At 31.1% G+C, this 13436-nt stretch overlaps 1 protein-coding gene across 1 annotated transcript; it reads right to left on the minus strand.

Annotated features, from left to right (window-relative positions):
* Positions 1-2455: 2455 nt before the first annotated feature.
* LOC127265837 (GDSL esterase/lipase At2g04570-like) lies at positions 2456-7567 on the minus strand. The gene is made up of 3 exons (XM_051295848.1): positions 6931-7567; positions 3578-4076; positions 2456-2816 (listed from the first exon to the last, which is right to left on the minus strand). The coding sequence occupies exons 1-3, from the start codon at positions 7324-7326 to the stop codon at positions 2623-2625; spliced, it is 1089 nt and encodes a 362-aa protein (XP_051151805.1). The 5' UTR covers positions 7327-7567; the 3' UTR covers positions 2456-2622.
* Between the last annotated feature and the right edge of the window lie 5869 nt (positions 7568-13436).

Below are 13436 nucleotides of genomic sequence, written 5' to 3' on the forward strand. Positions count from 1 at the left end.
AAATGGCTGTAGTTGATATGTTCCAACATCACCTTCGATTCGGGAGGTTGGTGGGGTTGTGCTTGTACTCGCTATCTGTTGGGTTATAGCCAGAACTATAGATGAATTGCTAACAAATCCCTTCGGATAGTACGGCCATATTACCGTAGGTGGCCAGGTTTTATGCTTCTTGGACATTAGATGGCACTGTCCTCTCCATCCGAGTCGGAGTGAACCCTTTCGGAATGGATGCTGAGGGTAGTGGAAGACCTGAGGATGGCGTTTGAATAACATTGGTTTCGTCCATCGATGTTAATGTTCTGGAATGAGCCATCAGGCAATGTAGTAGTCTTCCTTATCGTAATATGATGAATTCATAATGATTTTCCGTGAGGAACAAATTATTAGCCCAATGGGCGTTCTAAAATATTACCGTGGGTTGAAAATTTCCAACCAGATGATAACCAATGGATTCTTTATGGAGGAATTAGAGTGATTAAATTCTTAATTCATACTAGACGCAATAGCCAGACGTTTGGTAGTAAAAAATTAGAGGAAATAGAGAATTGTGAGAAAAATTAAATAAATTGTAGAAATAAGAAGAAAATATAAACTTTGTATATCAACCTATTTATAATATCTAAACATTGTCTTACGAATTGACACGGCGTTCTCCTCTACTAACAATGAGAAGAGAAACAACTTTTCAGTATAAAATCATACCAAGTTGATTATGTAGTCGATAACGAGTTGCTTTAGCACTTGATCACATTAAAATAATCATAATTAAATTACTCCCTCCGTCCCAGGTATCGCGTCCCTTACTGTAGACACGAGAATTTAGGAGAAGTATAATTAGTAAATAATTAAGAATGTATTAGTGAAAATAATTATTATTTAATAAAAAATAATTTTAAATTAATATGAAGATAACTAATTAATATAATTAAAATTAAAAAAAATTAAATTAAAAATTTTAAAATGAGATTAAAATGTATAATACTTTTCCAAACAAAGAAAGTGCAGAATAAGTGAGACAGAAGAAAATGTAAAAGGTGGACACGGTAAGTGGGACGGAAGAGTATTTTTTAAGTTATTTTCTAATTTTCTAAATTTAGAAATAATTTAACTTCCTAGATTAGATCCGATAAAATAAAAAAAAATGTAATATTTCAATCAGAGTTAGAGCGCCCATTCTTCCTCCATAAAACACGCCCAAACCTTTTTGAATACATTTGATAGCACCCAGACCATCCAAAATATATCTAGCAGTGCCCCACCTTTTGAAAGCGCCTGGACCATCAAAATATATCTGGCAGTGCCTCGACTTCTGAAAAATACATATGACAACGTCCGCACTATCTAAAATATATCTTGAGGCACCCCGCCTTTTAAAAAATTATATCTTATAGCACCCACCTTTCTGGAAAATACATGTGATAGCCCCACACACCTATTTGAACACCATGTCTATCCAGGCAACTTCTGCATCAACCTGAGTGACTTTCGCATCAGTCGGGGCACCATTTGCATCAGTCCAAGCGCCACTTGCATTTGTCCAGGTGAGATTTCTGCCTCAGTTCGGACGCCTCTTGCATCAGTTCAGGTGCTATATGCATTAGCCCAGACGCCACCTGCATTTGTCCGGGTGATTTCTGCCTTAGTTCAGGCGCCTCTTCATCAATCTGAGTGATTTATGCATCAGTTCAAGTGTTATCTGTATTAGTCCAGGCACCACATGCATTTTTCTAAGAGCCTTCTGCATTTGTCCGGGTGCCTTGCACTGTCAGAACGCTCCTGCACACTCTCTGTGCGCCTTTTGCTACCATTTCAGCCCAATTGATTCAGGCAACCTGTTGAGTCCCGATCACGGAGAGTATAATCGATCACTGATAGCATATGTGATCGAGACAAATGACGACTCAAGCTCCAGGAGCTCATCAAATATGAACTTCATTTGAGCGCCGTCGAGGTTTTTATTTTTAAATTTTAGTTTTAATTTTGTGAGATAATACAATGACAAACAAATAAGAATTTTTTTTCGATACAGTATGAATATATTTCAAATTTATATATATTTTAAAATCAATATGGATTCGATAAGTAGTTTTTAATTTAGGTTTATTGTATATTCTTTGAATTTAAATTTTATTTATATCATGATTTATTTTTTTATCTCATTGATTCATTTTATTTTTTATTTTAATATTAATTATGTCTATAGCCGTATTTTTCATTAATTAATTTTAGCTATTTTCATATCCAAAATTTATATATATATATATATACATGTACAATTGTTAAAAAAAAAATTATTTAAAATATAAAATTAAATTAAATATTATATTATGTAATCAGTCACTCGTGCATAATAACATGGGTTACATGATATTATGTTTATGGACATATATAGATATACATAGCATCAAATTTGATGAATTGATGGAAAGATAAATTTAAATGAAAGAAAAAAAAGTTTATATTCAAACGAAAATCACGTTATTATTCTCTTAGAAGTGTAAATATTCACACAACCACACAAAACATACTTAATTATATGAAATCCACTTCCTTTATATAATTATAGCACATAACTAATATAAACACACAATAATTATGGCAATAATCAACAAGTACATGCATTTATAAAAATTCATGCAAACTATGTTTCATCATGTAATCGACGACGATGGAACTGGTTTTCTGAGTCGGATGGAAAGAATCCCAAAACACGTATTTGCTTGCATCCGAACACGTAAAAGGATTCATTTGGTCGCACAAATATCCCATCTCAAATACTCCCGTTGCGCAACAAGCAACCGATGCCACATCAAACCCTACACACATTTCATAAATATTCGAGTCAATTCAAAATAATGCAATACGATCATAAAATTATTGGAAAATGTAGTATGCAACCATCGATGTTGTGCTCTTTAAATTTAACCCTACATGCATTTTACAAATACATGATTAAGTTTAATAACACGGAGTGATGCAAAATATCGCAAAGATACGGTTTTTTTATAAGTGTTTTGAAATTTATTGCTAAATAGATAATACATTTTTAATATAGTATTTTCTTTTAAAAAAAAAACAATAAGTTTTGAATGTAACTTTTTTTTTTATAAATATAATATTTTAAGACTAATACGAAAACAAGTTTGAAAGGTTTTGAAAAACATTGGAAACAATAAAAGATTATATATATGATATGATATTTTATGAGATAAAAAAATAAAATTAATGTGAGTTTTTTTAAGAAAAAAATAAATAAATATTGTCAATGAACTCAAAATTTTAAAAAATTGTATACGTAGATAGAACTTTAAATAAAATAGAGTACTAGATGACTAGGCAATGAAGGTTTTTTTTTTACAATGTTCATAAAACATTGTAAGGGTTCAAAAACGCACTCTTATCTTTGAATAGAAATTTTGGAGTTTTTAATGAAATTTAGGAACAGTATAAAAATAAGAATGTCGTATAATATTTTGTAAAATAAAAAATATTTTAATTTAATAATTTTCCAAAAAAATTACTGTTAGTGAATAACATTAACTTTAAAAAGCATATATATAACAGAGTGCTAGCTTACCAAATTGTGAAGGCTTTTTAACAATGTCCATAAACACATCGTAAGGGTTCGAAAATACGACCCTTATCCCTTCCAATTCACCATTCATTTTCTCAGCCAATCCATTCAACTTCTGGTTGAAGTGAAGAGCGACGACATTATATCCATCGAAGCACCCGTCCCCATTCCCGTTGACATAGTTTCTTGCCCGTTCCAACGGAAGGCACCCCATCGGGGGTAAGCCGGTCAAGGACATTTTTCGAGCTCCCAAACCATGTAACTCTCGGACAAACTTCTCGGCCATGCCGATCAAAAAGTCTTGGAATTGGACGATAGACTTATATTTGGAGCGTGTCCGAGGAAGAGTATAGTAGTTTTCGAGAAAGTCATTTGTTCCGACGCTAATTATGTAGAGACTTTCGTTTATTATATCTTTGGCTTTTTGTTCGCCGGCATAGGCAACCAACTTTTTTTGGTACTCTTTATAATATTCAAGTTCTTGCCACAACGGTATCACATTCTGTTCAAAGAAAAAAAATCTTAGGTATAATAATAATAATAATAATGCATATAATTTTGGATAAATTTCAAGCAAAATTGTTTATAATTCTCATATAATTTTTTAAAAAGTTTGTACTATTCTATTTGTGATTTAGAAATGATAAAATATTTAAAATATATTTTACAAAAATTCTGAAACATTTATACTTAATAGATTGGTGAAAGCTGTTACTGTATAAGCACTGTAGTTTAAAATTTTTTATTTAAATAGTATTTTAACATAATATTTTTTTAAAAAAATAGTATTTTTTTATTAAAAATAAATATCATTTGATTCAATTTGAAATAGAAACATAATTAACCCTTAAAATTTGTAAATATAATGAATACAATTGAACAATAAATTATAAAAAATTTAATAAAAAATATATCTATACTAACATTTTCTCTTTTTTGTACTTTTGACATTTTAAAAAAATATTCAATTTTATTAAATTCAAATATTATTTTCCAAAAATGTATTATTATAAAACATTATTCAAATATAAAATCCAACTAATTTTGCTTTTGACATTTTTTTTTTCCTTCTACTTATTTTTACACCAATCCAAACGTGTCCATGATACATAGTCTATTGTCTCACCAAAATTATAATTCAATACAAAATATTAAGGATGTGTTTGTTTTGTGAGATATTTGAAAAATAATTTTATTTTTTACGTAGAGTATAGGGAATATAAAAATAATAAATATTTGTAATCTGTTAATTATTTTGAAAAAAATGTACAGAAAGAAAATTAGAAAAAACAAAACAACTTTGTTCACTCAATACTTTTTTTAATTACAATTCTTCAAAAATAATAATAATTAATACAAATTATCTTTTATAAAAATCAAAAAGTTAAAAAAAAATCAAAATATTAAATTCAAAATAATATATTTTATATTTTTTACACAATTTCTTATATCACACACTAAAAATCAATTTATCAATAAAAACGGTGAGTGAAGGAGCATTATCAACATAAATATTCATATCTCAGAATAAAAAAGCCACACCCTTAAACTAAGGGTGTGTTTCTCCAGCCCAGTTTTCAGCTGGATTACTGCGCAATAGTATTTTTGCATAGTAATTTAGCCCAAAGCGAACATTGTTTACACAGTAATCCAGTCCAAAACTGGATTTTCTGGAGGACACACCTGATACGCATCTTATTTCTTCTTTTTCTAAGAAACTATAAATATTAAAAATTTATAATAATTATAATTTAATATAATATATACAATATAATATGTTATTTTTTAGAGAATAAAATTTTTTATAATACAAATAAATAAAAATTTAAAAATATATATACATATAATATAAATTTATAATCAAATTATACAAATTAATACATATTTATATTATTATATTCATTATCATCAAATCAATATATATCAAAACTCTCCAAACTCATCCCAAAACCAAACACAAAAGAAACACATAAATTTAAACTCCCTTAAAATTCAAATAAAAATCAATCCCACTCTCAAATTTCCCCTAACTTCCTAAAAACACACCCTAAAACATTAAACACATATCAAACATAAACCCTGATGGATTCAGGAAAGAAAAAAACCCTGATGAATGTGTATTCTATGGACACATACACTGTTCCTATCTATAACATTTTCTTTTTAAAAATATATACTATATTAAAATTTAAAATTAATTTGATTTAAAATATTCGGATAATATTTATATACTATATATTTATAATAAATTTATAAAAATTTAAACTCTGTTTATGTTGAATATTTCCCATATTGCTAAATATGTGAGAACTATCATAATATATAAGGATAAGAATAGAGGACACTCCACCTATCACACTGATTGATTTTAAGTTGGATGTACGGATCCCTTTATATTTAAAAACATTTACGTAATACTTTTAAAATATTGATATTATTTAACTTTTTTATATTTTTATTAAAATATTATATTGAAATAATAATTTTTTTCTATCATATACGTTTATTTTTATTTTTTTGTTTGTTCCCTTAAAATATTTATATTTTTTTTAAGTAAAAATTATATTTCATCAGTTTTAATTTAAGGCGACTATTTATATTATTGCGGGAAATTAAAAAATAGTAATATTTTATTAATTAATTAATATATATAAAATAATTTTAATACTATTATTTTTTATATTATATATGTATGTGTATAATATATTTAAATTTTATATAATAATATATTAGTTTGATTATTTTTACTATAATTAAAAAATAAATAAATAAAATAAAAGAAAAAATAAAAATAAAATTGAAGTGAAATAGAGGGAGTACTCATTTTTATATTCTTTTACCATAAAAATAAAAAATAATTAAATACAAAATCGCATTAACATTCTCATTCAAACATAAAATTTAAACAAGGGAATATTGTTTGAAAATTTGGAAACTTTAAAAATAAAAAATAATAAAAATCTCTATCCAGCCGAGCCTTAAACGAACCGAATTATAAATTTAAAATTGTGTTTTTCGATTAAAAAAAAAAGTGTGTTTGTTTGGGTGTTTGGATTTTGAGTTGGGATTTGAATAGTAAAAATTTTGAGTTTGAATAATTGTATGATGTAATATAAACAGGAGTTGATGTGATATTTTGAATGTAAAATTGATTTTTAATATAATATAAAAAATAAAAAAATAAATGTTTGATTTAATATGTTTTAGTGAAAAAAAATTGAATAAACAGTCGAATTAGAAAAAAAAAATCATGCAACTAACGCAAACATTAATTAGAAAAAAAGAAAAAAAAAAAGAACTAGAGAAAACTGTATACATGTATGTGTCTATGTATTTGTATGTATGTATGTACTTACAAGGACGTTAGAAGTGGCGTTGTCAAAACCGGTGCCGGCGGAGGCGAAACAAACGCCGGCGGCGAAGTCCGATATGTTAAACTGCGGATCCAAGTAGGCCGGCACGAACGGCCTCAGCCCCAGCGCCTCCGAGATGAAGTCCGGCGGAATCCTTCCGTTCGAGAATCTCCCGGTCGGACGCCCGCCGAAGAAATCGCGGCCGTAGGGCCGGAAATTGCTCTTCAGCACCGTCGAGATCTGGTTGTTATTTCCGGCGTCTACCGAGGAATCTCCGAACACAATCACGCCCGGAACCTTCCCGGCGGAACCTAATAATATCAGGTACGACGCCGTAGTAGTAACCGCTAGCACCGCGTATTTAAATTGGGAGGTAGTGCAATAATACGAGAGGTCCATAGCTGTTCGTCGAATTAGGGTTAGGACTGAAAAGCTGGTGAATTATATATATAGACGAATTTGGGGCAAAAGGGAAGGCATGGCATGGCAGGTGAGGGATTAATTGAATACATGTGTGTTGGGGGTTGAGGAGAGGTTTGATTTTAATGGCAGCATTGAATGCAATGCAATGCGGAAGGAGGATTTGTTGGTGAGCTCGTGAAACTGGTTATAGTTATGGTTATGGTTATGGCGATTGGGTGCGGGGAAGACGACGAAGGATTGAATTGAATTCATGATTTGATTGAATTGAAGACGATAAGGAGAGCGAGCAGCATATCTCCACGCACCCACCCACCTAGCTGCTTTTCTTTGACTTTTCGGTGCTTTTGTTTCCATTGCTTCTGTTTGGTAATTATGATTGAATACATACACGTTAAGAAACGATAAATAGGGTGCGTTTGTTTATTACAAAATAAAATAAATATGTGGTATTTAATTATGCATACATATTAAATTTTGTACAATAAATATGAATTATTAATGCAAAAATTTGTTTAAAATTAAAAATATCGTACAAATATTACGTGCATAAATAGAGCCATAATAAATTTGACAGAAAAATAAATTAATATTGTCACCATAATAAATTTGACAGAAAAATAAATTAATATTGTTACTAAAAGAAGTATATAAATTAATATCTTCCGAAAAAGGCAAGGATATAAAGATCTTGGCGAGAAATGAATGCGACGCAATCAAATCCTTCAAGAATGGAAAACGACATCTGATGAAAAATGAAAGATTATAAAACTTTCCTATTGGTCAATCAAGACACGCCACGTGGCACCATTCGAAAAGGAAGCCAAGACCACCCCTTCCTTATAAATAAGAGCCATGGGCAGTTCATGAGACACCGAAGTTACATCGAGGATTCAAGCAAAGGGGTAAGTCTCTAAACTCTATATGTATTGTTCTTCGTGTCCTTCGAGGCGTTCTTCATCGAAAGTCATTAATTTAGATAAATGATCCAATATTGGTTGACAAATCGCTGAAGTTAACGTTCATCGTCGTATGCCCAAGCCGGAGGAATGATCAAAGCTCCCAAAGCCATTGAGGAATTCGTCAAAGCCACGGAAAGATCTTCAAAGTTCCTCTCAAAGCTTCAAAATGCTCATCGCGTTCTTCAACAAAGCATCAACTAGGCCCTCTTTGATTCAAAAGTCAAAGGGACACGCTACCAAAAGTGTTATGGAGCACCAAATCAACATTCTCAAAGATCAAAGCCGCGGATCGTCCAAAGGAGACATTAAATCCAAAAGTCAACGATCAAATTGCCCACATGGAAACCAAAGCCCTCCAAAAAGCGGAAAAGACAAACCAAATATCAAAGCTGCGGATCGTCCAAAGAAGACATCAAATCCAAAGCCGACGATCGAACCGCTTACATGGAGACCGAAGCTCTCCAAAATATGGAAAAGACAAACCAAAGATCAAAGTAGCGGATCGTCCAAATAAGACGTCAAATCCAAAGCCGACGATCAAATCGCTCACATGGAGACCAAAGCTCTCCAAAATGCGGAAAAGGCAAACCAAAGATCAAAGCAGCGGATCGTCCAAATAAGACATCAAATCCAAAGCCGACGATCAAATCTCCGGCGCGGAGACCGAAGCTCTTCAAAAAGCGGAAAAGGCAAACCAAAGATCAAAGCCGCGGATCGTCCAAAGAAGACATCAAATCCAAAATCGACGATCGAATCGCTGACACGGAGACCGAAGCTCTCCAAAATGCGGAAAAGGCAAACCAAAGATCAAAGTCGCAGATCGTCCAAAGAAGACATAAAATCCAAAGCCGATAATCGAATTGCCGGCGCAGAGACCGAAGCTCTCCAAAAGGCGGAAAAGGCAAATCAAAGATCAAAGCGGCGGATCGTCCAAAGAAGACATCAAATTCAAAGCCGACGATCGAATCGCTCACACAAAGACCAAAGTCCTCCAAAAATAGCAAAACCAAAGCAAAGCCGACGATCAAATCACTCGCACGGAGACCAAAGCCCTCCAAAGTCCGGCAAAGTCAAGCCGAAGACCAAATCTCTTCGGATCAAAGAAGCCATCGAAAATCAAGTTGGATAACAAATCTATCCGGAAGGAGAATCAAATGACCCGTTTAGAGAATAAGACCCGCTTTAAATCCAAATTAAATATAATTTGTACAAATTTTTGTGTTTATTAAAAATAACACAATTTTTTTACTACAAATTTTTGGCACGCCCAGTGGGACTTCTCTACCTTTATCTCTCTTTCCGACGAATTTTCAACAACCAATGGTTTCCTTCAAGATCAAGACGTCCAATGCTGCGTCGAAAGCTGCTCAAGCCGCTGCTGCCAAAGGAGTCGCTGCATCCACCGCATCAAAAAACTCAAGCGCTTCAACAAATGTTGGAATGACAATACAAAGCATGACTAAAAGAGCATTGTCGTTTTCTGAAGACACTCCTCCAAAAATCATAGAGCAAAGTCCACTCTATGAACAAGACGACAATTTTAAGAGTACTGCCGCATTATTCACCCCTCAACAAACTGCAAGTCATTCAACTGCATCAAGCTCTGCTCCGCTGATGACTACAACACTTCAAATATTGAGGACCCAAAGACCACGGATCAAAATCTGCTCTGCAAGAAAAAACAAAGCTTCAAAGGCACCTTCATGCCACCTACTCATCGACCAATTTCAAGTCATTCAATCGCATCAAGCTCTACTTCGGTGATGACTATCACTCTTCAAATATAGAAGACCAATTTGTAGCATCGACCAAAATCATTGAAGGGATGTCTCAACACATGCAACAACAAGACGCCCTCATTGAAAAACTTCTCACAAAGCTGGACAAGTCTGAAGAATCCAGTCATGCCATCGAAAAGCAATCATCTTTCCCAGAGGCCCAAAATAAAGCGGCAATATCTGTGGAGCAACATCATGGCAAAGAAAAGGTGGTGGAACCAAATCCATTTAAGGATCATCCAACTCCTTCATTCATAAATCCCAACTTGACAAATACATCAGGGGGGCAATCAAAAGAGAATTCGAAGGGAGTTCTTCAACAAAGCATCAACTAGGCCCTCTTTGATCCAAAAGTCAAAGGGACGCGCCGCAAAAAGTGTTATGGAGCACCAAAACAACCTTCTCAAAGATCAAAACCCCGGATCGTCCAAAGGAGACATCAAATCCAAAAGCCAACGATCAAGTCGCCCACACGGAGACCAAAGCCCTCCAAAAGGCGGAAAAGGCAAACCAAATATCAAAGTCGCGGATCATCCAAAGAAGACATCAAATCCAAAGCCGAGAATCGAATTGCTCACACGGAGACCAAAGCTCTCCAAAAGGCGGAAAAGGCAAACCAAAGATCAAAGCCATGGATCATCCAAAGAAGACATCAAATCCAAAGTCGACGATCGAATCGCCCACCCGGAGACCGAAGCTCTCCAAAAGGCGGAAAAGGCAAACCAAAGATTAAAGCCGTAGATCGTCCAAATAAGACATCAAATCCAAAGCCGACGATCGAATTGCCCACGCGGAGACCGAAGCTCTCCAAAAAGCGGAAAAGACAAATAAAAGATCAAAGTCGCGGATCGTCCAAAGAAGACATCAAATTTAAAGTCGATGATCGAATCGCCCACACGGAGATCGAAGCTCTTCAAAAGGCGAAAAAGGCAAAAAAAAAGATCAAAACCTTGGATCGTCCAAAGAAGACATCAAATCTAAAGCCGGCGATCGAATCGCCCACGCGGAGACCGAAGTCCTCCAAAAGACGGAAAAGGCAATCCAAAGATCAAAGCCTTTGATCGTCCAAAGAAGACATCAAATCTAAAGTCGACGATCGAATCGCCCACGCGTTCCGATGTCCTCCAAAAAGCGGAAAAGGCAAACCAAAAATCGAAACTGCGGATCGTTCAAAGAAAACATCAAATCCAAAGCCGACGATTGAATCGCTCACACGGAGACCAAAGTTTTCCAAAAACGGAAAAACTAAAGCAAAGCCGACGATTAAATCGTCCGCACGGAGACCAAAACTCTTCAAAGTCTGGCAAAGTCAAACCGAAGACCAAATCTCTTCGGATCAAAGAAGCCATCGAAAACCAAGTTGGATAACAAATCTATCTGGAATGAGAATCAAATAACTTATTTAGATAATATGACTCACTTTAAATCCAAATTAAATATAATTTGTACAAATTTTTATGTTTATTAAAAATAACACAATTTTTTGTCTACAGTAGCGTACTGATTAGTCATAATTTGTTCGATTAAAATTTAATTCAACAGTATCATTAATGGAATGAGTTAAACAATCATTTTAATTAATACATTAACTCATGTTCTGCCCAAAAAAAAAATAATAATAATGATTATATTTTCAAGTAATATATTAATATTATTTAATAATTTTATTAAATGAATAACATAACATTAACTCTTGTTCTGCCCAAAAAAAATAAAGTAACGATTATATTTTCAAGTAATATATTAATATTATTTAATAATTTTATTAAATGAATATCATAACATATTTTAAATAGCAATATATAGACAAATATCACGAATATAACATGATAATAGTACATACAAACTTATTATATAATCTTCAAATAATATAAACAAAACAACAATACTTCATCGGTGGAAAATCACATGCATTAAAACAAAAAACATGCAAAAACATATTCTGTAACAAAAAATATATATATAAACCCTATAAATTTTAAAAATAATATGGTTGTTATATTTCTGTAACGTGTATCATTAAAAGTAATTATTGACAATTTTACTTAATAAATTTATTAGATTGATAATATTATATTTGATAAATAAATAGCACATAATACAACTAAATAAATAATAAATTATATAATACTCCGTTGTGTTTTAATAAAAATGCACAAAACACCCTATATTTTATTTATTGCGTGAAACTCCTTTGTGTTAATGTAAAGTTTGTACGAAATACCCTCCTTGTCCAAAACTGATTTGATTTTAAATAAAAATCTAAAGTACGTAAGTGTTATATAAATAAAAAATATAAAATATCTTAAATAATTTTTTTGAATAAAATAAATAAATAGATAATTGATTAATCATTTATTTTATAGTTTTTTAAAGACAAATTATTATCTGATTTTTATAAAAACTGTAAATAAATGATTGATCAATTATTTATTTATTTTATTCAAAAAAATTATTTAAAATATTTTACGTTTTTTATTTGTATAAAACTTACGTAATTTAGATCTTTATTCAGAACCAAACATCAATTTTGGATAAGAAGGATATTTTGTGCAAATTTTATAATAACACAAAAGAGTTTCACATAATAAATAAAATATAAGATATTTTGTATATTTTTACTAAAATATAAGAGAATGTTATATAATCTACCCCTAAATAAATTATATATACAATGTAATAAAAGCATACACACAAATTTTCAGTTAAAACTTAAATTATAGTAATGCAAACAAACTAGTAACACTTAATCATTATAAAATCACGCATATATATATATATACAATAAATATATTAATAATATATATAATTAAAATATAAATCCTAAAAACAATAGTTTATTGGCCTGGCACTGTCTTTCTTCCACGTGTCAGTAAAATAAATCATTATAATTTTATAATTATTTAATAATTTAATTAAAATAATAATATCATATTATTATAACAAGATTAATAGCATATATTACAAATAAAGAAATTACGTATAAAATAAAATAAAAAGCACAAGAAATTTTTTAAAAGAAATACATATATTTATCTATAATAAATATATATATATCAACACTACAAACTTTAAAATTAATCTCATGGTTACACTTCCTATTCAACGTGGGTCATAAAAAATATAATTATTATATTTTTATAATTATTTAATAATTTTATTAAAATAATAATTTCGTATTTTTTATAAATTGATAAATAATACACATTATAAATATATAAATCTCATATATAAAATAATAAAAGCACACATATAAGTTTTTATTTAAAACTCCAATTACACTAATATAATCATAATCAAAAGAGCAACAATATATAAGTAGAAAATCATACACATTAAAATAAAAAAA

Source organism: Andrographis paniculata, unplaced genomic scaffold (genome assembly GCF_009805555.1).
Source record: "Andrographis paniculata isolate CXL003 unplaced genomic scaffold, ASM980555v1 Contig74END, whole genome shotgun sequence".
In the NCBI taxonomy this organism is placed as follows: Eukaryota; Viridiplantae; Streptophyta; class Magnoliopsida; order Lamiales; family Acanthaceae; genus Andrographis; species Andrographis paniculata.